Below are 24,727 nucleotides of genomic sequence, written 5' to 3' on the forward strand. Positions count from 1 at the left end.
CTACTTACAAGCAGGCATACTCACACTTTGCAAATGAATACACTCACTGCTCCACAGCCTTCAAAGCTGATATGCTGCTCTCTAATACATATAGGAGATGGTCTCCTCTATTGGCATGTCCCTCAGTAACTGACTGCCTGGGAATCAGTTATTGTCACATCAGAAAACAGTGTCTGTGGAGAACATCAGTCATGTCAAACAAATCTTTCATCTCTTTTTTTTTTTTTTTTTTTTTTTTTTTTTTTTTTTTTTTTTTTTTTGGTATTAGAGGCTTATGTTCAAATGCTACATTTCCTTCTGGCAAGAGAAACCAAAATTCCATTATTTCAGCCAGGAGTAGCTGTGTTAGACTGGGCCTTCTTTGCATCTCTGTCACAAGTGTTTAGGCTGGAGCAAGTTACAGGACAAGAGCCTATTTGGCAAGAGGTACAAGACAGATGGGAGCCACACCTGCATCCCCACAAGCAATGCTTTTGATTTCCTTGGGTAGGTGCTAACACTATATGGGCATCTGGAGCACCTGGGTAGGCTGGGCTTCTTCTGTCTCTGCTGAAGCTCAGCTGACAAACTTTGAACTGCACCTTTAAAATAGGAACTAATGGCACAGAAAGACCCAGGATGCCTCATCAGAGTCTAAATTCAGAGATATGTGGCCAAACTAAGTGGAATTTTGGCAGGTGATAATACAAATTTCTTCACAAAAAGCTGCTTTGCTCCTTGCTACAGGAGGATGGTGAATATGCCACTGTGGCTGTCAAAGCTGCAGGAAAAAGAAGCTTGCTAACAAAAATAAAAATGCCAAAGTCAACGTGTAGAGGCAAAGGCTTTTATTCCATCTAGAACTCCATGTTTTGGCTTATGGAGCATCAGAAGTTGTTCCACTTGCAGGCTTTGCGTATCCCAGCAACTCCTGTAATGCTGCACCTCAAGCTACACTGACCAAGAAAGAAAGGAGAGAGAATGAGTGAGCAGTCAAGAAAACACAATAAACTCTCCGAGGCTTTCTGGCAAAAGAAGGAATTATGAACTCTTAACGTAGAGCGTTTGCAGAGGGGTGATGCTGTGTGGGCAGCAGCAGCCTATAGAAGGGAGTGCGCTTCCCAGCAAGCGCTGGAAGATTCTCCCCAGTGAGAGAGGCAGAGCTCCCAGCGTGTCCCTGTCCCCGCCACGCTGTCCATCAGGTGGCGGCAGCGCTCCAGTGAACGGCAGGAGCAGCTCTTCTTTCAGCCCTTCCAGGAGGGGATTTTTCATCAGGCTGAGCAAGATTTTTGAGCGCCAGGGGAAGAGGTGCAAATCACACGTCTCCTCAATGAATACAAAAAGTCAGCTGAGCTCGCTCTGAAACGCATACCACATCTTGGGCTGCTCAAAATGGAAACTAAACTTGTTTCAAAATGCAGTGTCAGCCTCCTCAAATTAGACCAGTTGATAGAACAGAAAAAAGCAGGTGAGCTTTTGGTACATCAGCCTCTTATAGGGGCATTTCTTTGCTCATGCGTCGTGAAAATGTCTGGTTTTCCCAACGTTATCAGCTGATCTAATAGAAGATGGATCTTTAAGTAGAGCTTTAGAAACCATGCCTCACACACCTAAGACATCATAGGCTTTCTGTACACAAGCATTGCAAGAATACTGATGTAAGCATGAGGTTGGCAGGAGGAAGAACCATCCTTCAGCATAAACATAAAAGAACTGAATGAGTCCTTGGTTTTTGTTAAAATAAGCTGCCACATCTCATTGAAAAACTCTTAGTCCAAAGTGGCAATTAAAGAAGATCCTATTATTTTCTTTACAGGTAGCTCATTAGGCCCATTAGTGAAACTCCCAACAAAAACAAAAAAACTATTTGAAAAAGTGACAGAACATAGAATCAGCTCTGTTAGAGTTTGTTTCATACTGCTTATTTCCTGAACCAGATCCCACATCTGACCAGAGGTGGATAAATGTCTAATTTGTCTTTCACTTAAAACACAGGTACCTTGGGCAAGACTCTTGCCTCATGCAGAGGATGCACTTCCTCAGCTGCGGGGTTAAAACAATGATCAGAACCACTATGCCTCCAACACCAGCTGCCACAACCCCAATGATTGTTCCAATGGATTCTTCTATACCAAATAAGCCTGGGGGAGAAAAGAAGGCAGAGAGAGTAATATAAGATGTTTTCCAGACAAGTATATGCAATGCAGCCAGCATCTTTTCCACAGTGGCTGCAGAGGAAGCTGCTTATTATGATCATGCTGATGTCTTGTCTGACATGAAATCCCTTCTACACCGGAGAGTAACTTGCACTATAGAGCTACTGATTTTTTTCATTCCTATGTAGGAACTCCTAAGCAGCATTCCTAAGCTGCTATGCTGTCTGGTGCTTTAGGACAGGGCAGCCCCATTGCCCAGAAATCTCCCTCAACAGCTAGACATTATGGGATGGCAGAAGAAGCTGCTGTTTAAATTAATGGGACTCAAGCCTGCATACTTTATTATTGAAAGGAAAAAAATCACAATCACTCTGACAACTTTGAGAAAGCCATCGGTCTGTCTATTTACTTCCAAGGGAGACAGCACCAGAGAGCAGAGAGAGCTCCACTGAAGTCCTTTCTTTGACTGGTTGCTCTTTGGACTGTTGCATGGCAGAGATGGCATAGCGCTGAAATTTTACATTTCATCATCTCAGGAACACAGAAAGGCAGTTATGCTGGCCAGAGTGCAGACATTTCAAGAGTAACCTGTGCTACTGAGACCATGAGATCAAGCCAACAGGAGACCTCATCAGACACACGACCAAGCCCTTGGAGAGGGGCACAGTCACTTGTCTTAGTGTCACAATTTAAACTGAGTAGTGTTATAAAAATTAGTAACTTAGGATCAAAAGGCCAAAGGCTTAGGTAATCTTGGTGAGATAGAAGCTTTGGTGATGAAAAAGAGGAAAATTGCACTTGCATAAATTACTATTGACCTAGAAGAGGTATTTTTTGTTAATTAGATAATAAGATAATAACCCTTCTAATGTGTTGACTTTTTGGGACTGGAATCTGTTTAGCCCACATAAAAGGAAAGTTTGACATTTCGAGCTGCTACAGACGTAGCAAGTTACCTCTTTACTTAATATGCCTAGTGTCTATCTGTGAGGCCAAATAAACATGGCACTTTTAATGCTACTTTCATTTTAATGTGAAGTAATTTAATCAGAAATTATATAATGATCATATTATATATGATCCTCGTGATTATTGTGGGATTACTTATGTCATTCAAAGTTAAGGAATGACTATGCAAGTTAGTGGGTTGGAGAGATATATCCTCAAATAAAAAAGAGGTCTAGAGCTGTTCCTTGAGATAGTACCTTGTCACCCATCACTCATGGAGGTTCTGCCAGAGCTGTGAGTACAAGTGCAACTTGTCTGACTGTTTCATTCTTTGCAGTGATTTTATTTTTATGGATAACATTATTCCTTCTTTTGTGGTGTAAATGCTTCTCCTTATAATAATATCTGTGATTGTTTATAGAGACAAGCTAAAGAATTTTAGCTGGCCTCACAAAAATAATGAGATATTCTATAGAGCAATTACACTCCATGACACCACGCCCTTTGCTAGAGGCCAAACAGGCCAACTTCTCTGTTTCTGCAAGTGTGCAGACCAGATTTGGAAGAAAAACCAGGAGAAAAAAGGTAAATAACTCCAAATATTACCCAGAGCCCTCCTGATCCTGAGCTTTGTGCCACCTCCTGTTACCACCTTCCCGTCCGGAAGTGTAACCTCACAGAAATAAATACCATGGTCACTGGTTGTCACATTGAGGATAATCAGGGAAACATCCCCTTGAGACAAGTCTTCACTCATGAAGATCCTGGAGTTATTTGGCAAGATTGTCACATTCTTTTCTAGGAGGTCCATCTGCCCCTTTTCATCTTCTTTGTACCACTTCACCATCAGGTTGGTCAGGGAGAGATGCTGTAGACTGTTAAGATGACAATTCAAGACCACAGTTTCACCCTCTTTGGCTTTCTCCTTGGCTGGTGTTTGAGTCACCAAAAGGTTCCACGGCTCAGGTGTCAACAACAAAGGCTGTGCTATTACATGACTCACAGCTGCTCCATTCTCCTTGTTTGTACCTCCACCAGTAGCTCCCACATCTGTACTAGGGAAGAGAGAGAAGACGACAGCTGAGGGTGGTAGGATGATAAATGTCCCTGCTGCTCCTGACCTCTAGCCAGTACAAAGAGTGGCTCCTTGGAATTAGCATGTGAGGGCAGTCCTTGTTATGATGATAGGGATTTTCTTCCTAGTTCTGCTTAGATTATGTTCTTGTGTACAGACGGGTCTTTTCCTGAATATCAGCTCCTTTCTACTGCCATACTAGAGGAAGGAAGATTAATGCCATCGTCTAATGGCTTTGGGTGAAATTTAGAGTCCAGACAGACCCATTTCTATCTGCAACACTAGCCTCTTTCTTCCCACCTCGAAAAGTCTCAGGGCCTGATGCTCCGGCCTCAACTGCTTTTGAAGCAAAGCAAAAAATGTATGTACAGTTATACATTGGCAGTTCTATTTTGGCAAGTACAGTGAATAACTGTGCATCTAATGCAACTACCTACATTCCAAGACCTAATGTGATTCTTAGAATTTTTGGCATGCACTTTCAGTTACAGGACAGGAAATCTTGAAATCATGGGAAGAATCTCCATTACCAGAGACTGAACCCCTAGCAAGTCCTATCAGCAGTCTGGGGGACAGAACATCAGCCTTATGCCCATACTGAAGCTCAGGGTGACAGCTAGTCTCTGTGAAGGGACCATCTCCTGCTAACATTTGTTAGAAAAACATGAAAATATCTGTAGCAGACATTTCAACCTGCCTTCTCATATTCAGGTGCTAATCATAGTATTATATCCTTGAGCTAAGAGTAGTTAGAGTGAATATCATGTCTGGAAACAAGCTTGGACACAGAAAATGAGAAGAATAGTTGCTGTCTCGAAAAAAGGGAAAAGCAAACCTAAAAATCAGCTTCTGCCAAGAAAGAGTTAAGACCAATTTTTGAAAAAGGCTCTTCTGTTGTTTTATTTTCCTCAAGTGGAATAGTCTCCCCTCGAGCTAGTTGGTGAGTTGGTGTACTCTCAAGGACTGCAGACCATTCCAGAATGAAGGTCCTGATTTTCCATTGTCTTGAGTCTTTCATTGCCATCCACAGATGTGAAACGCTATTGTGTGAGTCTGGTAAAGCATCACAAATGACAATGGAAACTCTCCACTCAGGGACAAATGTCTTGAGGCAATGGAAAACCGAACCTCTTTATGATCAGTTTGAGAGTTACTTGAATGGCTCCTCCAGGCATGCTTGTAGACAAAAATCACAGCTGTATTCACAGTTATTATTATTTATTACACACATGGGAGTAGAGGATTTCTGTCAGCCAGCAGGGCCCTGTTCCGGGCACCTTACAAAAGGTTGGGGTATAGAGCTTACAGTTTAAATATGAGACAAGAGAGAACTCATGGATGCAAAAATACAGGAACTATAAACTGGCTGTGAAAGTGGGCAACAACAGAGCACATGAAACACCTTACAAGCTGTTTGGCACTCTGTGCTTTTACCTCAAAGTGAAAATTTTTGCCTTAGAACTGGAACATCAGCCCAAGGGAATTGGATGCCTGAGAATTAGATACCCAGATATAGTTTTGAATCCAGTCCCCTAAAATTAGTAGTTCTTATTAAAGGTACCAGGTGAGATATTATCCTTCTGTTCATATGTAATCCTACCAATGAGCCCACTGGAGCTTCTTGGGGAAATCTGAGGTCCAGATTTCCCCTGTCCAGTTAGATATGTGTATCGAGGCAGAAATCATAAAAGTTGAAGTATCTTGACAAGATACTTTGAGGAAATATAAAATATAATTGAAATAACTGACAAAGCTTGACATATTACAGGTTTTGTGCATCAAATATTATGAAGTAATCCATTTAGTTATTTATTAGAGTGAATTTGAGCAGTTTCATAATGAGTACTCTTTTAAAATCTCAGTTTATTAACCATTTTCTCCACTGGGTAACTGCTGTTTTAGCTAGTGTGTGCTACTGCTACTTTGTTTTCAAGGAATGGCCACAAAATTTCTTCTCTGCTACAAGTGTTCTAGTCTTGCCATATGCACCCCTGTAACACAACTGTCATTTTAATTTTTTTAGTGATGCAAAATTATACTTTTTACACAGACACTTAGTGGCATAGAGAACTGAGTAACTGAGTAGGAACAATGTGTTTTGGTGTTGCCTCTGTTCACCATGAGTTGTATACACATCTCCTATTATGAAATAACTGGCCTTGTCATCTGCTTTATTCCACATCTTTGATTCAATACAAATCATTATTAACTTAATTAGGAAAATTAAAACAAGAGAAGAGTAGGCTGTTTTGTTTCGTCCCAGCTCCCTTTGGGAATTTCACTGTGAAGGTCACAGCACTACCTCTATTTTTCTCCCTTTCTTTTCTTTCATTTTCTTTTTTAAGGCTGCAAAACTGGAATATATTAGTTCACTGGTATTCAATTCACAATGCCCTTATCGTTTTGGCATCTGGGAGCATACCATGCCAAATGCTTTGCTGACTGCTTCAAAGCTCTTTTTAAGTCGATTGCTTCATTAGCAGAGTGATGTGTAGGTCCCTTGTCATGCAGGTTGTGGGGCTTAAGCCCATGGAGAGGAATGCAAGGCTTTGTGGTGAAAGCAATTGAGCTAGACAGGGTACAGAGAAATACGGCATGGATGATCTTATCTAGACCTGGACAAACGATTAGATGATCTAATAGGTCATTGTTGTATGAAGTCCTTAGTTCACATCCAGTTTTCAGCCACGAGGGGAAAAAGCTCTCTGGGACTCCCTGTAATGTGGCAATGTGCTCCACATTTGACAATACTAATAGGGCACCTACTAAAGCCCTGAGCCTCTCCTTTATGTAAACTGCAGGTTGATACTTCCCTATGTAAGACCATATCAGACCTGTAAGTGAGAAATATGCAAGGCAGGCTAGAGGAGCTGAGGTGACATAAGGAAAGAATAAAATACTGCTGCACTCTCTTCCTGTCTTGGAGCCTCATTTAAGTCTTTGGTGCCTGGAGAAAATCCGAGCAGCCCTACAAGCTTCTTCTGCCAGCTGCCAACAGCATGGGGCAACCAAATTGGTGTGTGGAGGTCAGCACAGAATTCTACGTTTCTAGTTTAGTCTCCTTTATTCACGCTCAGCAGCTGGAGAAGAGATTGAGGGCAAATAGGGCTCAATTTCCAACCCACAAAAAATCTTCTCCTGAAGAAACTACTGTCTTTCAGATAGTTTTATTTGCTTTAGAGCTCAGCTTCACACTCATACCGTGCTGGTGCCATGAAGGCACTTTACAAGCTGTATCCAGCTCCCAGACCTCTATGATTAAGTGATGAATGACTGCACATTGCTGCTCTTAATTTATATGACTTTTGCCCTGGACTGAGCTTGGCTTTCACAAATAGATATGAATAACTACCTTGTGACAATAACTGGTGGCTAATAGATCAGAGAAACAAAGTAGAAATGAAGCTTCTAGGAATTATGATACACATCTAGGAAAAGATAGGCAAATACACTCTTTTTGAACATTTATATTAGATAAACAAGAATGTACCTAAAGAGAAAAATATGTTTTAATGCAATGCATAGCACTAAATACAATTTTCCTGCACCCTGAGGAAGCCCTCAGTTGAAAGTCACATTTAAAAAAAAAAAAAGGGAACTCTTCAAGCCAAGCTCCAAGAACAACCGGTATTTCTTCTAATTAATGAAGGTGGTTTGGTACTCACCCACCACCGAGAAGATGATGAATAAAGACACTGCAGATCTGTAGAGTTTCCCTATATGCTGGCTCATGGATGCTGAAGTACACGGCCTCACCATCTCTCCCTCTGGTAGTATGGGTAAAAAATATGTGTGTATTACAGCAATAGGACCTCACATTCTGCCTGGTGAATGTCATACTTACTAAAGTTACCACAGCTTTGAGCTCACTGTGCTCTGCCTGCTCCCTGGATGAGAGCCACCTTGCAAGTGACAACAATTACTTCCCCTGCGGCTGTTCTGATCTCTCTCTGAGAGCATGTCAAAAATGCTCTGAGAGCAGAAGGAAGATAATACATTGTTTTTCACTTTAGGCTTGTATAAACCACAGCTTTGGGCTAAGTGTAGAATATCCAGATACTCCAGAGGAGACTCTCTTCTGCTGAACGCCCCCCCTCCCCGAGTGATGGTGAGAGCACAAAGAGCATGGGCTTAATTTTCTGAACAGCCAGACTGTAATGCACTGCAGTATCACCCTAATGCACCACAAAAGGAAATTTCAGGAACTCAGTATCTCTGTTGCTATATGCACATGGTATTTACAGGTGTCCTGGGGTACAATGCAAAAATGTGTATTCTATCACCATCTGTTAAAATGTAGGAGGGGTGGTGATCCTTATCTCTGTGGGAGATATCCTCTGCTGATGTGCCATCTGATAAGATCGGGGGATGATCATCGTTATCTATTCACAACCCATCCTTCCTCCAGAAGATATATTCCGTTAATGGGCCATTAAGTCCTATTGTGTGACTGATAAGATTACATCATCCCATTGGGAGATGCCCCAGCCAGGGGCAGGAGCCAAGGCTTTCCAACCTAGATAAAAAAACTGGGATTTGGGACGCGAAGACAGACCTTTCCACTGGATCCCAGAGGAAAGTCGGACCATTTCCACATCATCGCTGGATCTTCGGAGGAAAACTGCATCTTCTACACGAGCACTGCTTCAACTGAACCACATCCGTCATCCAGGAGGACTGCAGCCACCATTTATAGGGACTGCTACCAACACCCTGACTGACAGGGTGTCAGGTTGTATTTCTGACTGTGTTGGTGGTTGTTTCTTTATATTATTGCATGTATTTTATTTTTTCTCTTTTCTCCTATTAAATTGTATTACTGACTTGGAGTCTCGCACTGGTTTTACTTTCAAACCAACACAACAGGCAAACTGTATTACCCAAAGTGGTTTTTGTTCAGTGCAGAACAAATCCTTTTTCATCAAAAGTTGACTATTTAAACTCTATTTATATTTAGAGCTTGTCCATACAACTTAGGTGGAGAGGAAAACTGCTGGAGAGGACAGCCTATCTGCAAAACCAGCAGGTGTGATCTGAATTAGCCCGTGTTTATACATGGCCCACAGAGCACCACCCTGTGAGAGGAGCTACAGCAGCTCCAGGCCTCATCTGTACCACCTCACCCTGCCAGCCATGCTATGCTTGTACCAAGCATGGGCTACTGTCACTATTTGGCTGACAACTTTTCCTTCAACTACAGTATTAGGGATTATGGCACACATTATCTAATGATCTTGCTTGTGTTCAAAACTCTCCAGGTATTGGAATTGTGCTTGAGTATCCAGTAAAGACTCAATTTCATAACTCCTAAAGCACAATGCAACTGAGAGAGGTATGAGTATTTCTGCTTTTCATTGCATTTGAAAGCAAAAAGGACACATACTTGATTCACAAAACTTGGCTGACCAAATAATGTCAAGAGGAACAGCCCACTCCTGGAGTCACCTGTTGTCACTTTAGCTTTGGTGTGCAGATCCCAAAGCAGTGGAATCAGCGAAAGCAGGATAGGTTGGAGGGAGTATGGTTAAAGGAACCTGAGAGGCAAATACTTCTATGAAATGGCTTGGAAGAGTGGAAAGACCTGTGGTTACCAAGCAGGAATCATATTAGGAAGGGAACTTGGGCCAAGTGCAGAGCAACAGAGCACTCCAGAAAGAGGATGGAAGTTTGTGTGGGACTCCAAAGGAACTACTGCCAAAGTGTTAGTGAGCAAAGCCAAAATATCCATGAAAAGAAAAAGTTACAGGATTCAAAAACAATGAAGAGTTTCAAGAGGGAATAACCAGTAGAGTCGAAGGTACCTGGCAGATGAAGAGGATTTTGGACTGAGTTATTGGTTTAGAGTGCTGATTGTGACTGCATGTCAGAGGAGTCAGCATGTGAAGATGGATCTGAACCAAAGGCAATCCAAACACTGTCTGATTTAAACCAAAGTTCTTGGTGTGCTTCAAAAAATCCCTTCAAGTGTGTTGTGATGCACATATCACCATTGTTCCTGCAAATGCTATTTATGTTCATGCCACCCGAAACTAGCAATTTTCTTGTAAATCCTCCATTAAGTAACTCATGCCTGAGCCAAAGTGCCAGATCAGCGAGATTTTAACTGAGGGAACACAAAGGAGGCTGGTTAGTGTTGCTGGCAGTCAGTAGCTGAACATGAAGCTTCTCCCACTTGGATAACCCAATATAACTCAGTTTTTGGACAAAAAGAAAAATAAACTGGTACCCTGAGTGTTTTTGAAAAAAGCCCTCAAAATTCAAGTTTCAGGTGCAAATCAAGAAAGCAAGGAACAGAAATGAAACAAAACATATGTTGTTTTTTACACTCTCTTGTAATTTTGGAGACTTCCAGTTGCTTGCATTAACGCTGTCTTGTCTGGGCCAACAGCTGGGAGAGGGTGTCACCCCTGGGGACTTCGGGAACTTTTTCTAATGTAGCAGTGAGGAGGTATCACTGGGCCCTGAGATGTCCAGGGGTAGCCTGGAGAAGAGGTAGAGAGAAAGGGGACAACAGGAAAAAGTAGTGTTGTCACAACAGGCTGCTTTACCCATCCATGTGTTTATCCATCCATCTGTGATAATTGATAAAAGATTCGTGCTAATCACAAAAGTATTGGGGCTTGTATAAACCAGAATACTAAGCTCTGAAGTGAAGCATGGACACTAGACAAAGGAAATTATATGATAAAATCATTCTGTTTTAAATCATCTTGTTATATTATGTTATGTTTTCCAAATAAGTGGCATCTACCACCAGCTTGCAAGATCAGACTTCCCGATAGTCCTTCCTACCTTTGTCTGATCAACGCTACTTATCTCAAGCACCAGACTTCCAGAACTTCGTTGGTGGTTATCTACAAAGACCAGATGGTTATATGTGAATTAGACTATCGCCAGAGACTCTGTGAATTTGAATACGGATGTTTATTCGACCACCACTGCTTACCTGGCAAAATTGGGGCAGCTAAAAAAACCCCAAAATTATCGATTACGGCAAGAAACCATAGTATAAGAAGAGGTTATGGGCCGGGCTTCAGTGGGGTGTGATGTGGGCAGTGACCCCTCACGTTCCCCAGCGTGCTGCTTGCTCTGTCTATATCAAATAAAGCAATCTACATTTTGCTGAATATCGAGACTTTTGTCTCTCATTTATAACACATCCATCCATCCATCCATCCATCCATCCATCTTTCATCATCTACCAGCCAACTACTCAGCAATGTGATTTCTTTACACCTCTTAGGGCTCTTCTTTTTCCTGTGAGGTGAGCTGAGGGTGCAAATCTGTGAGACATCACCACTCTGGTTAGGTCCACTGATCTGAGGAGCCCTCGGGGTGCACAAAGTTTGGGAAACAGACCACTCGCCGCTGCTCAGCAGCTTCAAAAATGAGACCCATGAGATGAAACCCCCCTCACTGACTTCCTTCATGTCACCTCATCCTCCACTCGGCCCGTAGCCAGCCTTCCCCCATGGCCCCTAGGAGCCCTCAGGAGCCGTCTCTGGGCAGTGTTTTTCGTCGAAGCCCGAACTCAGAATTTGGGAGCCGTTTTGCTGCCCGGACGCTGTTTAACCGGCTGCGCTCACGGAGGGCGGCGGGCGCGGCACTGTCCCTCGGGCAGGAGGCAGCGAACGCCGCCCCCCCCGTAGACAGCAGTTTTTTCCTACTACAGCCCTCAAACTTTCCACCGGCGTGTAGGCTTCCCATTTAACCCTTGCGGAAGCCGCAGAGGGGCTGCCGCGGCCCGACGAGAAGGGGAGCGGAGGCGCCGCAGCGCTCTCCGCCCCCCATGAGGCTACCTCTCCTCGGGAGCAGCGGCGCCGCTCGCCCCTGGCAACCTCCTTCCGCCGCGGGCCAGCGGCGCGGCCGGCGCCGGCCCCTTTAAATGGCGGCCGCGGCCCCGCCGTGCGCCCCGCGGAGGCAGCTGGCGGCCGCCGCGCGGCCCTCGCCCTCCTCGATGGTAAGCGCTGCGCTCTCCGCTCCTTGCCCGCCCCTCCGGTAGGCTCCGTGCCCCCGGCCACCCTCGGGGCCGGCAGTGGGCCGCGCAGGTAGGTTCGGAGGGCAACAGTCCCGCTCCCTTCCCGGGCAGCTGCACGGGCGGGCTCGGACGGGCGGCGGCGGCACAGCCCGGCCCGGCCCCGCGGCCAGCGCTGCGAAGCTCCGCCGTCCCCACCTACCTCCCCGAAACTTTTTGGGGCGAGGCGGAGCCGGGGGCAGGGTGGCCCTCAGGGCTCCCCGATGAGGGGGGCGGCGGCGAACGCCCCGCGGGGAGGGTCTGGGCTCCCGGGAGAGCCGGCGGGAAGGCGGCTGCGGGGTTGCTGGGCAGCCGCTGAACCCCGGCGTTTTGTTGGGGAGGGAGCGGGCGAGCAGCAACTGTTGGAGGTTGCAGCAAGTGCGGGTGTTTGCGTGGAAAAGCCCCCCGGGGGCAGCTCTGCTCTCACACCAGGTAGCCCGGAGTGTCTGTGCCTTCGCCTCGCCCCGCTCTCCTCTCCGCAGCGTGTCCCCAGCCCGGGCCGCGGCCCCGGGTCAGCGCTGGGTGGGGGTGGCCCAACACCCTCTCGGTTCTGAGTGGGTTTGGAGCTGGTTTTGTACCGTTTGCGGGGGGGACGGCACCAGGGACATTCTGTGGCTTAGTTTCTCTTCATAAAGGAGAACTAACTTCCGAAGTGAAGAACATTGATAACCATGGAGAGTGCTACAGAATTAGAAAGCAATGCTGGCTATTATCTTTATAGTAATTGATATGAGTCAAATTACTTGTTTCTGAAGTGTTTGGTTTGTATTTCTATACAATTTGTAGTGTAAGTATAAACACTTAAGGTACTAGTATTATAATAATATATGATATGTCAGTCCTCTGGTAAAAATGCTACAACTGTATGACCTTTCTCAAGTTCTGAAAGGTCTCACAGGTTCCTGAGACGTGTGTTGCATGTTAGGCACTGATGTCTCCTATTGGTATTGTTTCTGTTCTAAGTATCTTCAATGTGCAAGTTTGGGGAACTGCAGTGGAAACAAAATACTTGGATAAAAAATGTACAATATAATTGAATATAGTATTGTGTAGGGGGAAAAAATAAAACAAATGAAAAAGCTGTCAGTGGGAAGTGTTTCCATGCCACTCACCTTGGTGAAACCATCATGCCAGGTTTCATTTAATATACAGCTGTTAAAAGGACTAACCATCTTGTTTCACCTTTCTCCACCACTGCTGGATTACATACCTTACTTCTTTGTTCACAGGAAATTCATGAAGTGGATCATGGTCTTATTAACCAGCTACTTGCTGATTCAGAGGAGACTCTTAATTCATGCACAGAGAAAATGCAGAGTCCTGCTCAGTATAGCTGGAGTGCTGACTGGAGCTTTTGGGTAATGTGTTTTAGCTCTCTCCTAAATTGGTTTTAATTTATAAATATAATACATGTCTATTTTAATTTGCATATGTACGTGTATGTACAAGGTTTACATCCACAGTTCTCATGTTGCTTTGTAGTCATGAATTAGTAAAGTGTTCTCCACCCATGTAGTGAGACAGGTAATTTTATCATTACTGGCTTACTAAAGTGTAAGGTGAGACTGAGAGGGGGTGAAGTTGTTTATCTGATGTCATGGATCAAGTTAGTGACAGAACTTGTGGCTTCTGTGCCCAGTCCTGTCTCCTAGTTGCAGCATGAACCCATCCCGTGTTTCTTTTGCCTATAGAAAGACGTTTTTGATGCTGTAATGCTTTTTAAACATAAGGGCTGAATTTTGATTTTCGGTGGTTGGTGGTTCTGAATTGCATTCCTAGTGTTCGTTTTTGTCAAGTAAACACATTTGTTTTTCAGAAGCGTAAATAAGCTTCCTGTGTTTTGTGTAAAAATTGAATTTGTGAATAAGAAAGGCAGAAAAGAAATAATTTAGTTTTTTTCCCTTTCTGGGAAAATGCCTGACTGAAAGCAGATTCTCTAATAATAGTACTTACTGCAGTACTTTTCTTTTGGTAGATTTTTTAAAATGCTTTGAGAGAAGGTGAATGTGTGTGTGGAGACTTGGAGTGTATGTTTTGCTGTTAATTTGGTACATGGATTGTTATTGTTTGATACGGAAAGATCAAATGTGTGCATGGAGCCACAGGCAGGGTAACAGCTGATCTTATGACAGTCATAGAGTGCCAGAGCTGTGAGGAAGGGAATCTGACTCAGGTTCTGTATCAGATGTCCTCAGCACATCTGTGTGCTTCAGCTCACAAGGACATCATCTGGACTACTGTGTCCTTCTCCTGATGAGGTCGTCACAGTGTTCATTGTGCTCAGCAGGTAACTAGTGAAGGCCAGAAGGAATCCATAGCAGAGCTGTGAGCAGAAGCAGGGGGATCAGATTTTCCAACTCCATATTTATAAATATATCTGGTATGTTTTCATCACTCCTGTTCTCAACTAGATGTCCTAATGGTCAGGACATCTGTTTTTGCATCTCAGGCCATAGGATAAATCCCTTCCAAATGCATGTATACTCTTAAACTGAGCAGTAGTAATCTGGAGCCAATGGAAATGGAACAGGCCTAATAAAATACCAGCAGGTCATAGACTTGTGTTTCTAGAGTGAGTTCTTGGGGTGTTCAGTATTTTCTTCATTATCCCTACAGAGACAAGGATGATCCAGGCCTGTCCTGCCTGTGCCCAGCTGTGTCTCCGTACTTGTGTGGATAAGAAGTCATACTGTGCAGACAGTGTAACTGCCAACTATGCTCTTATCAGGTGGCAAATTAGCTTGTGTAAACTAAGGCTTGATGGTGTGTAGACAACCACTAATGCAGGTGGTATTTTGTGCAAGGAATAAACCTTGGTGTCAGGTTGTTGGACCTGCAGTTAACAGCTCAGTCTTTCCTTGACAGGCCTGGCAATTGAAAATAAAGTCATTAAAGTATTCTGTATGGAGAATGTAGCTGTGCTATTGGCTTTGCATTCTTAGGTTTGAGACACATGCTGAAGGCTTGAGGTTTCCTTGAACGGAGCTTTGAGCTGCACAGTGCAGGATAGTGTGTCCTCACAGTGCCACTCTGCTTCCTGTAGTAAAGTGTGCCTGTAACTTCAGGGGAGTGAGATTCTTCAGTGCTGTGGCAGCTGCTGTGTGAGTGAGGTGTTTTCCAGTATGATTAAATTATTATCTTCTGTCTGATTTATATTCCAAGACCTTTGTATGTGTTTGCTGTTGGTGTTTATCTGGTTCTGCAAATATGACCTTGCAGTTAAAACAAAGTAATTGTGTAAGTACTTCCCTTTTGTAAGATAACGCTGCCGCTGGAAGTGTTGTAGCCTTACACTTGGTCACTGATTAGTTTTAAAAGCCTTTACCAGTCTGGTTGTAGGAAGCCATGGTGCTTATTTTCTCAGCCTCAAGACAACTGAATTGTAAAGCAGCAAGAACCAGGAAGTCACAAATTCGAGGTGAAAATTAAGATCTTCTGTTTAAAATGTTATGTCATTGGCATCTCTCCTTGCTCTTGACAGAAAATGTTTCAGTAGCTCACATAGTTAATGATCAGCTGTTGATTATTAAAAACAAATCATTAAAACTCCCTAAATTCTGAGTCATATTAAATATTTAGGTGACAGCATGGAAGGCAGCTTGTTGCAGTGTGTGAAGCATGTGTCACTAATATTTGACAAAGATAATCTTAGTCTCCTGTGGCAGTGGGGGACCTGTTATACTCGTTCCCAGGAGAATGGAGGAATTGCTACAACAGCAGGACTAGCCTGTGGCAGCATGCAAGGATCAGCTTTGTTGCCAGGGTTATTTGCTTGGAGAGGCTGCATGTTTCCAGCAGCTTAGGTTTGCTCCAAGGGCTCATTTCTTCTGAGGGAGATGTATTCTTGTTTTGCTGGTGATAGAACTCAAACGTGGATGTTAGAGCCTGACTGGTTTGACTTCAGTTTTTCATGGATTGAGTGGGAGTAGGCAGTTGTGCCATGCCTCTGGAAGTCAGGCCAAGTATCAGGAATGCTCAATAGTGAGCATATGTAATTAGCAGCAGGCTAGGGCTGGCAGTCTCTGGGACCCAATCTGTCTCCTGGCTATGGTGAGTGGGGAGAAGGAAGGGCAGCCGAAAACTTATCAGGGAGGGAAGAAGAGTATCCTGCTATGTGGAATTTTTCTTATCTCTTAAAAAAAATACTTTGGATATCTTTATTGAATAATTTTGAGAAATAATTAGTTTTCTGTTACTGTAAGCAATTCTTAAGCTGATAGTATTACTAACTGCTATTTTTAAGATTGGTGGTGTGTCATGGGATATTTTTTGGATTTTGTTTTTTGGTTTTTTTTTCCTCCCTACCTGGTGGTGGACAAAGCTGGACTTCTGTAAACTTCACTGGAAGAAGAAAAGAAGATTGCTTACAAACTTAATCTTGAGATTTTCTCTCTCCACTGGAAACTGTAAAGCTTTTATGTACAGTTGATTAAGTAGTCCTAGTCTTGGCAACTGCAAATAGATTATGAAAGTCAAATATGATTGGAAATTGTTGTATATGGAAGCCCTATCTCAGGATTCTGAATTCACCCTTTTATCCTTTTTTTATGCCCTTCATACTTGGTTCAGCTTCATATCCTTGGAAGAAGAAACCTGTGAAAGTCTTAAGTATTTTCCTACCATAGTGAAGAAGGTGGAAAGGTGAATGAGGAAGCTAATGAAAAGGATCCTTGCATCAAAAGTGAGGGTGTTGTGTCTGGGAACTCTAGTTTATATTAATGAACAGTCAAAGAAAGTTCATATATGTCTACAATAAGAAGAATGCCCATTGAAAAAAAGCCGAAAAAAGTAAGTCCTTCCTGTGGAATGAGTGAAAATCAAATTAACATCTCAGAAAATTGCTTGTATCTGGGAGGCTTCTTTAAAAATTTGAAAATGTGATGTATCAAGGAGGTGTTGGAAAGAAGATAATAAGACGTTTTAAGAAGGTGATTGATTGGAGTGTCATGCCAGTTTAAAGAGTTGGTCAGTGTGAAGGAGTTTGAAAATAGAAGCAAATAATTGATACAGTGAAAAGTGAAAATAAGCCTTTTTCTTTTCATAATATAAGAACAGCTGAGGTTGCACAAGACTGAGAAAGTATTTTGAATTTTTACGTGCATGGATCTGGTTTCTACAAGAATTAGTCTGGGAGTGTGTGACAATATGTGGGGCAAGAATATAGTAAGCATATATGACTCAAACCTGCACAAGGAGGGATGCAGATCACAACTTAAACCATAACTTATTGAGGCACTTTGGGGCCCAAGACTCAAGGTTAAATGAAATATTTCTTCTATCTATAGTTGTTTGAATCCTCCTTCGACATTGCTCTGAAAACTCACACCACTCTTGGAATGGCTTACTGGGCTGGTTGAAGTGGTAATTGTTTTGGGGGCTGATATTTAAGGCCTTGTGACAGTAGCTCTTTCTTATGTTCTAGACTTGGTATGTTGCTTTGTCTTTTCTATGCCCCTAAATGTTTGTGATATGGAGGAGATATATCAATTCTCTTGACATTGGAGGGTTTTTTTTAGCCTTTTTATATGCTGGTATGAAGCTAAGGAGAATGAGAATTGGTTAAATTAGTTGCTATAGGTCTACAAAGAGAATGAAAGCCTTTAAGCACATTAATACTGCATTTTGGTGCATTGTTGGTTGGACTTTTGTTTATTTGGTTTGGTTTTTTTAAATGCCGTAACTTTAGTACAAATAAGTTTTGCTGTAATTGTAGGACTGGCATGTTGTTGGTTTACCTACCTGGAATCTCCAGAAACAGGTGCCTTTTTTCAGCCCTGTGATAGCACTGATTATACAACAGCAGTGTTTTAACTTGGTAGGAAGACTAATTGCAGTTCTAACAAACCCTTGAACATGGGTGATTAGGCTAAAGGGTTTTTTTTCTCTCTTCTTTTCATGCTGGGAGTGTCTTTATTGCTGTTGATGCAGCTCCAGACTGAACACAGAGGTAGATCTGGTTGTCATAAAATTTCAACCAGTTCTGAACAAAGACTGATAGTGATGCCTTGTCAAAATAAGCTTTTGCCAACTGCAGTAACAGGTAGTTCTATATAACATGAATTATTACTGTAAGCATATATTAGTCTAGAACCTGAAGATTAAGTATAATAGGTCAGAAAGAAAATACTTCAGATTTGTGTGATATACTTATTTTTTTTCTAGTCACTGGGAGCAAAACTATTAGAAATGCAACATGGTTCAGGAAACCTGCATGGAGTTGGAATAGTGATCTCCTTTTAATGAAAAGTAAGTCCCTAAGTTGCAGAAGGAGTGCTTTAAAAGTCAACTCCAGGAGATGGGGAAAATTTTTTTTTTTGCCTTTTTTGTTTGTTTACAGCTTGTATTTCTGCAAACAGGTAGTAGTGTAGCACTGTCTTTTTCAAGTCTGCTACAGGTGAACCACTTGTATATAAAGAGGGGGAAAGAAGACAGGTAGATGAAACTGTGCAAGATATGATTGTTTTGTGGTATATTAAGTCGTTAGCAGCAGCCAGGACACTAAGTTTTGGGGCAATTGCTTAGTGAGTGCCACTTTCCATGGAATTTCAAGTCCATAGGGCTATTGGCAGGCTTAATAAGATGACCAGAGTACTTTATAGTGAAGCAGTTTATGTAATTGGCCACAGTCATTCCTGCATTATTAACTGTGTAGTGTTGTGGTTTAATATGCTCCTTCAGGTTTTCACTGTAGTCCTAATCGAAAGTATTTATGTATCCTTTCATGAATTGCTGGAAACTAAATTGCACCAAGGGGGATTTCTACCATGGTGATATTTCCTTCATTATGTTGTTTTCTGATCCTTGTTTGGGCAGTGTTACTAAACTTAAATACAGATCAGAGACGCAGTTAGAGAGACAGACTTTACTGGCAGGGTAAGGAGGGAAATGTCCAGCTGAAGTGTGCTGTTCATTTGCTTCTCTATTTGGCTACTTTGGCATCAAATGAATTTGGTGGGACTTAGTTGCAGGTAAGGAAGATGAGTTGAGAAGTTATGTCTTGTGGGGTTTTTTTATTGTCTAAGGCATTTTTCCTCAACCTGAAAACATCCGGATTTTCCCCGTGTTTGTTAAATGCATCGATTAAGTTCTAAAGACAGGCAGTTTGAATTTCTTTGTATTACTTGGGCAGCCTGCAGTGAAAGATGAGGTGGAAAAGCAGATGTTCTTAACCAATAACATTGGCTACTTGTTTCGCACACGTGCTATAAAATCAAATGTCAGATGAAAGTGCCATTCAGAAAGGAATGTGTTTTGTTATCCGAAAGGAAATAATCTTGATTGAGCTTTTAATTGCCATTGCATCATAATACTTAGTACACTTATGGCTGTTGAAACCTGGACAACATCATTACAAAACTCAAAATTAGCCTGGGGAGTAGACAAATTGACTTGAGCTAAAGGGTAACTTTGTGCTGAAGGATGACAAACTCACTTCAAGTACAATGTTAAGATAATAAGAGTTCATCCGAACACACTTGGTTTATTTGTATTGTTTTAGAAGTTCATGTATCACAGGTCTTTGTTATATTTTGATCTACCTTTTTCCTTTTTGTTAAATCTTCATAGGGTACACAAAATTACTAAAATCAAACCAAAAGAATGCTTGAATGCTACATTTATGAAGTCAAAGTAGGTAGAGATCCACAATTTTTCTTTAAAATGAGAAGGAGTTGGGCAGTTAAGAGCCTTGCGAACTTGGCTTGTGCTAGAGTTCTGGGGAGACAACATGAGATGTGATTTCTGGTCAGAGGCATTATAGGAATAATAGGAATATTTTAATATATATTAGTATTTTAATATATATATAATATATAAATATAGGAATAATTTTACTACCAGGTTCAAAGAAGTTATTGCCAGCTAGGGAGGTGTTGATAAGGATGCTGAATAAATCTGAGATTGGGACATACTTAAAAGCTAAAAGCACCTTAATTTCTAATTCAGAACTGAGGAAGATGTTTGTTCGTGGAAGTCCAAAGCTCTTGAGCTTTTTACTTAACTTTCATATTTAAAATCTAAGTTTTTGTTTCATCCAAACTCAGAGGTGCTTGGAGGCAGTTATATAATTATATTTGAAACTGAAAAAATCAGCCTCATTGCTAATTGTACATATTAATTGCTAAATGTCCACAGTCAGGTGTTCAATCAGCTGCACATGGTGTTCTCTTATAAACAGGAAATGCACTTAAAGCAGTCTATGCTAATGCTGTTTTTGAGATCTGAGTCACACTGGTACCTAGGCTCTGATAAGTCCTTTGTGAGATCACTTTGATTCCTCTCACTGTTTTTCTGATGGCAATAAATTGCCAGTGAATATTTTTCTGTATGGATATACTTTCCAATATTTTGCTGCTCTTTCAGCACAGGGAGATTCCCTGGGATGTATCCTGTTTTTGCTTTGGGAAAGCAGAAGAGTTACCTTGTTTTTCCGGTGAAACCAGTTCCTGCTATTTACATATGTAGCTGATCTTGACAGCAGAACTGCAGGCCCTCCGAAGCCACCACCCAGCTAGGTGCACAGAGACAGTTACTTGTCCTAGCCAGCAGCCAGGGCTGCAGAATGACTGTAAAAACAGCCTGTGTTCCATTATCTTCTCCTTTCAGATTTAAATCCGAGTGATTAGAATGCCTCCACGTGCATTTTTCTGTTTCTTCAGTTTCCTCATTAGAGCTGTGCTGGGAGAGGGCGGCTCGCTCTTTGCTGCTGACTCCATGTAGTTAGTTGCAAAAATATAGCAGACAGGTCCTAGGTAAGGCAGGTAGAAAGGAAGAGCCAGCACAAAGAAAGCAGAATTGATGCATGCCTGCTGTTCCCCTCTTGGAGCAGGTCGAGATCTGTTGGGCATGCGGAACCCTGTATCCCTTGCCTTAAAGAGCCTATGAAGAGCTGAGCTCTTCACATTTTGGGGAATTTGGGTGTGCATGAAGCATGCCCTGATGTCCTGAGCTCCTGCTCTGGAGCTCAGATTGAGAAGGTATCTCAGTAAGGTCCTGACTTAAAACAGGGGACAGTGGCTGAGTTTTGTGTGAGAGTAGGTTTGTCTCCATGCTGAGTTGCCAAGTGCAGATGTACTCTTAAGGCTGGTTCATGGATTGTAGCCTTCAGCGATGCAGAGAGGAGGAGTGCTAGGCATTAAATGCTTCTTTCCAAGCTGGTGTTTCCCTGGTGATAGTACTTTCCTCTGCTATTCCCTTTGGGAATTTTGTGAACTTGTGATTTATGCTACTGCAGTCTGCTTATGAAAATCAGTTTTGGTGATGGTGGTTTTAGATTGGAGCTAGGCAATTCTTAAATGTCACCCCCTGTGTAAGTTTTCTTTGCCCAGTTGCAGCATTTTTATGCCTGTTCTGCAAGGCTAGGGTGTTTCAGCCTATTTTCCAAGCTGACATGCAAGCAGAGGCTGGCAGAATGCTAGCTAGCACTGCTGGAGGGTGGCCAGCACCTGCTCTGAGCAAGTGGGTGAGGTGGGGGGGAGCTGTAGAGGCTTTGGCCAGGGATTTGTATGGTTTGGAACAGGTTGCAGGCAGCTAAAGGAGTATGCATAGGGGATATATGTCTTCTGATTTTACATTAACTTCATGCCTCAGTCAGTTTTATTCTGAAATGGAGCATATGCTTTGCTCTGAACTGTATGTGGCAAGCTTGAGATTTTTATTTCCAAATCAGAATTATTATGAAAGTACATTGGCTTCACTGTTAAAATGCTTTAAAACATTTACTTGTAGAAAAAAAAAGTACTGAATACTACAAAACCATTGATTCAGAATAAGCAGATGATATTCTCAATCCAAGCTCTTGTTGTTCAGGAAAAAATACATAGTACTACTAATGGCAAGAGGCTTTCTTATAATAAAATTGATAAGAAGGTTATCAGCTTGTTTCCCAAGCACCTTGTTGGAAACAAGCGCCTTCAGCTGAACCCTGTTTCAGTGAAATGTGAAAATGAGCTAATTCTGGTGTGACCTTGAAGGAGAAATTTGTGAATTCCTCACATGTTCTAAACTGAAATACTCTGTTACAAAATTCTAAGTCTTTCTGTTGTTTTGGTTTGGGTTTTCTGTGAGTTTGGTTGGTTTTTTTGACTTTTTTTTTTTTTTTTTTTTTTTTTAAGGAACATTAAAAATGTATTCTCTAACTGGTTATGCAACTCAAAGTTCTCTGAAGAAATGCCTTTATGTTTTCAACTCTAAGTATTTTAATTTTCTTCTTGGAGAGGATGTCAGTTTTAAAAATTCTTCACAAAAATGTTCTCTTTGTTATAATTATATAACTTGATGCTAGCAGCATAGTATTTCATAGGATGTTAAGTTTTCTTGTCTGTCAGAATCATAACTGTAACGACTTTGGTTGTGGATTTTTTTAGGCTGTTTTTCAAGTCGTGCTCCACCATGTTTTGATATCTGTATTCATATAAGTGAAGCTCAAGCATGAGATTCCATCATTCCTGCTCTTGGAAGGACACTGTGTGTGACTGGTGAGGTGCAGGAAATGATCAGGCCTTCTGTGAGCAGTATTCCAGCTCAGCCAAGTCATGTTCCACAGGGGGAAATGCATGTGATCAGGTTTGCCTGGTCAGTAGTTGACCAGAAGTTGACCAGTTACTGACCACTTTTCAGGAAAACAAGATTTTTTACCATGTGTCAGGTCAATGCTGGCTTGGTGAGACTGATGTCCATCTCACTTAGTGAGAGCTGGGCTACTCTTGGGACACAGTGCTTTGGTGTACTGTACCCAGTCTTCAAAAAAAGTAGAAACAGTCTCCATTTCAGAAGCACCTCATTCAGTCACTTTCATGGCACTGGGTGTCAAATGTTTTCTAAGTGGGAATCCAATAATTCAGCAGCTCTCCATAATGAAATAGTTCTGAGGAGTTTCTATGTGGATTTTTGGAAGCTCCTGGTGTTGCTGGTAAATCATAGCTGTCTAATACTTTCAGTGTGCCTGCCTGTGCCTATGTGAGAATTAGTTAATAGTAACACTCATTTTGGGAGAACTAGGGACTCTGTCTTTAGCCTTGTTTATTTGCCAATGACCTGTATTTTAATACCCCTTTCTTTAAATTATACATATTGTGTTTCCAACAGAAGAAAGATATACTTTCACCAAAGTTCTACTGGGTGCCACTGTAGGAGAATACTGCTGTTTGTTTTCTGCTCAGTCACTGGAAAATGTTAGAGTTCCTTTCTCCTTCAGCCTCCACAAAGAGGGGGGCTGTGCCACAGGAGTGGGGACATAATGCCCTTAATGCACAGCCTTGTGCCTACCAGTGGCCCTGTCTTATGAGACTCCCCTCTCCACAGGTAAGGGTGAAGGAAAAAAAGCATATAATGAATGAAAGAAAAACAGCTGTAGCTCCCAAAACATTTTCCCCTCCCACTGTGACTAGGAGCTTGTTCACATTTCCTTGAGAGCATGGGAACTTTTGGAAAACGGGCTCCTAAGGAATACAATGAACAAACCCTGGCAACAGTTGCTTGGTTTCTTTTTTTTTCTTTAATTGGTTGACATGCCTCTCATGACCTATCAATTAAATGTAACTGTGTGGATAAGCAGATGTGATCAAATATCTCCTTATTAAAACCCAAAAAACCAATGAAAACTCGCAAACACACACAACACCGGTCCCAAAATCAACAAAAGTGAACCAAAGTGCACAGTATACTGCACACAGCACAGTAAGTCACCCTAAGTAATGTCATGTCTTCAGGTCCTGTGAATGGTTAAGTGCTTTTGTTCTTCAAGAGAGAAAAAAAACCTAAATCGCTGCTAGTAAAGCTTTTGAGTACTCAATGATTGAAAATTGTTCCTAAACAGTTTTTTTGGTGATTTTTGTCAAGAAGTGGCTAGTGAAAATAGATCTCTGTAACGGAGTGGATCTGGACTGTTCATATGTGACAAGGTAAATTGAACAAGTCTGACACTTCCGACACACAGCCTAGTGCTTGTTGTTAGGAGAAGTGGGAAGCTCTGCCCTGTAACTGCAAAAAGATAAGGCAGACTGGTAGTCATGTGGATGTGAGCTTTTGCTGTGATTCTGTGATTCAGATTTATCTGTGGTAATTCCTGCAATGCTATGTCTGGTTTTCAAGAAGGACACTGAAAATGAGAAGATTCAGAAAAACCACAAGAATAAGTGTGAAAAAGAAAAGTCCTTTTGCTAATAGACTTGAGAAACTTAATCCCTACCTCAGAAGGGAGATAAGGAGTAGGTAGGATGGATTTTTCCATCCAGAGTGGCTTTTAATTAAAAAAGGTAAAATATATATTTTATTCTTTTCCAAATGGAAATTTGGTCATTGAAACTTTAGTTTTAAGGCTGGAGAGCTGTGGCTCGTGTGTTATAGATTAGATTGGATGATTAATAAACTTTTATGGACTGGAAAAATGGCTGCAGTGGGATCAACATTTCTGTGATGGAAAGACTTGTCAGACCTGACACCTTTTACAGGTGAGAGATCATCTCAGTGTACCATGGGAAGTGTTCCTGTGTTATTAAGGGAGTCTGCCTGAATCTGTCTTGGAGTATGTGGTATGTGAAGTCTTATGTTTGTCTG

At 42.1% G+C, this 24,727-nt stretch overlaps 2 protein-coding genes and 1 long non-coding RNA gene across 12 annotated transcripts in view; 1 reads left to right on the forward strand and 2 right to left on the reverse strand.

Annotated features, from left to right (window-relative positions):
* Positions 1-836: 836 nt before the first annotated feature.
* On the reverse strand, positions 837-5,333 carry LOC106854574 (uncharacterized). Its single transcript, XM_088155831.1, has 4 exons — positions 5,287-5,333; positions 3,690-4,138; positions 1,979-2,120; positions 837-935 (listed from the first exon to the last, which is right to left on the reverse strand). The coding sequence occupies exons 1-4, from the start codon at positions 5,331-5,333 to the stop codon at positions 926-928; spliced, it is 648 nt and encodes a 215-aa protein (XP_088011957.1). The 3' UTR covers positions 837-925.
* A 5,122-nt stretch (positions 5,334-10,455) lies between these two features.
* Positions 10,456-11,742, reverse strand: LOC148224681 (uncharacterized). Its single transcript, XR_015801188.1, has 2 exons — positions 10,951-11,742; positions 10,456-10,639 (listed from the first exon to the last, which is right to left on the reverse strand). It is a non-coding gene; the product is annotated as an uncharacterized LOC148224681 (long non-coding RNA).
* Positions 11,692-24,727, forward strand: part of GRAMD1C (GRAM domain containing 1C) — a 50,957-nt gene continuing 37,921 nt past the window's right edge. For 7 of the 10 annotated variants that reach the window (XM_014878608.2, XM_088158913.1, XM_014878609.2 and 4 more), the window contains exons 1-2: positions 12,044-12,118; positions 13,402-13,530. In XM_014878608.2, coding sequence (XP_014734094.2) covers positions 12,044-12,118; positions 13,402-13,530 — 204 coding nt within the window. Of the gene's footprint in view, positions 12,207-12,371; positions 12,605-13,401; positions 13,531-24,727 lie in introns of those variants that run through there. The other 3 variants (XM_088158914.1, XM_088158916.1, XM_088158915.1) reach the window with 2 other exon arrangements.

Source organism: Sturnus vulgaris, chromosome 2 (assembly GCF_052056855.1).
Source record: "Sturnus vulgaris isolate bStuVul1 chromosome 2, bStuVul1.hap1, whole genome shotgun sequence".
In the NCBI taxonomy this organism is placed as follows: Eukaryota; Metazoa; Chordata; class Aves; order Passeriformes; family Sturnidae; genus Sturnus; species Sturnus vulgaris.

What these genes read in the sequence shown, in the direction of transcription:
- LOC106854574 (XM_088155831.1), bottom strand. Translation starts at nt 5,333, where the DNA reads ATGCCTGGAGGAGCCATTCAAGTAACTCTCAAACTGATCATAAAGAG. An exon ending in CTCAAACTGATCATAAAGAG is followed by an intron (nt 4,139 to 5,286) that starts GTTCGGTTTTCC and finishes TCTCTTCCCTAG; the next exon opens with TACAGATGTGGGAGCTACTG. An exon ending in CAGGATCAGGAGGGCTCTGG is followed by an intron (nt 2,121 to 3,689) that starts GTAATATTTGGA and finishes TTTCTCCCCCAG; the next exon opens with GCTTATTTGGTATAGAAGAA.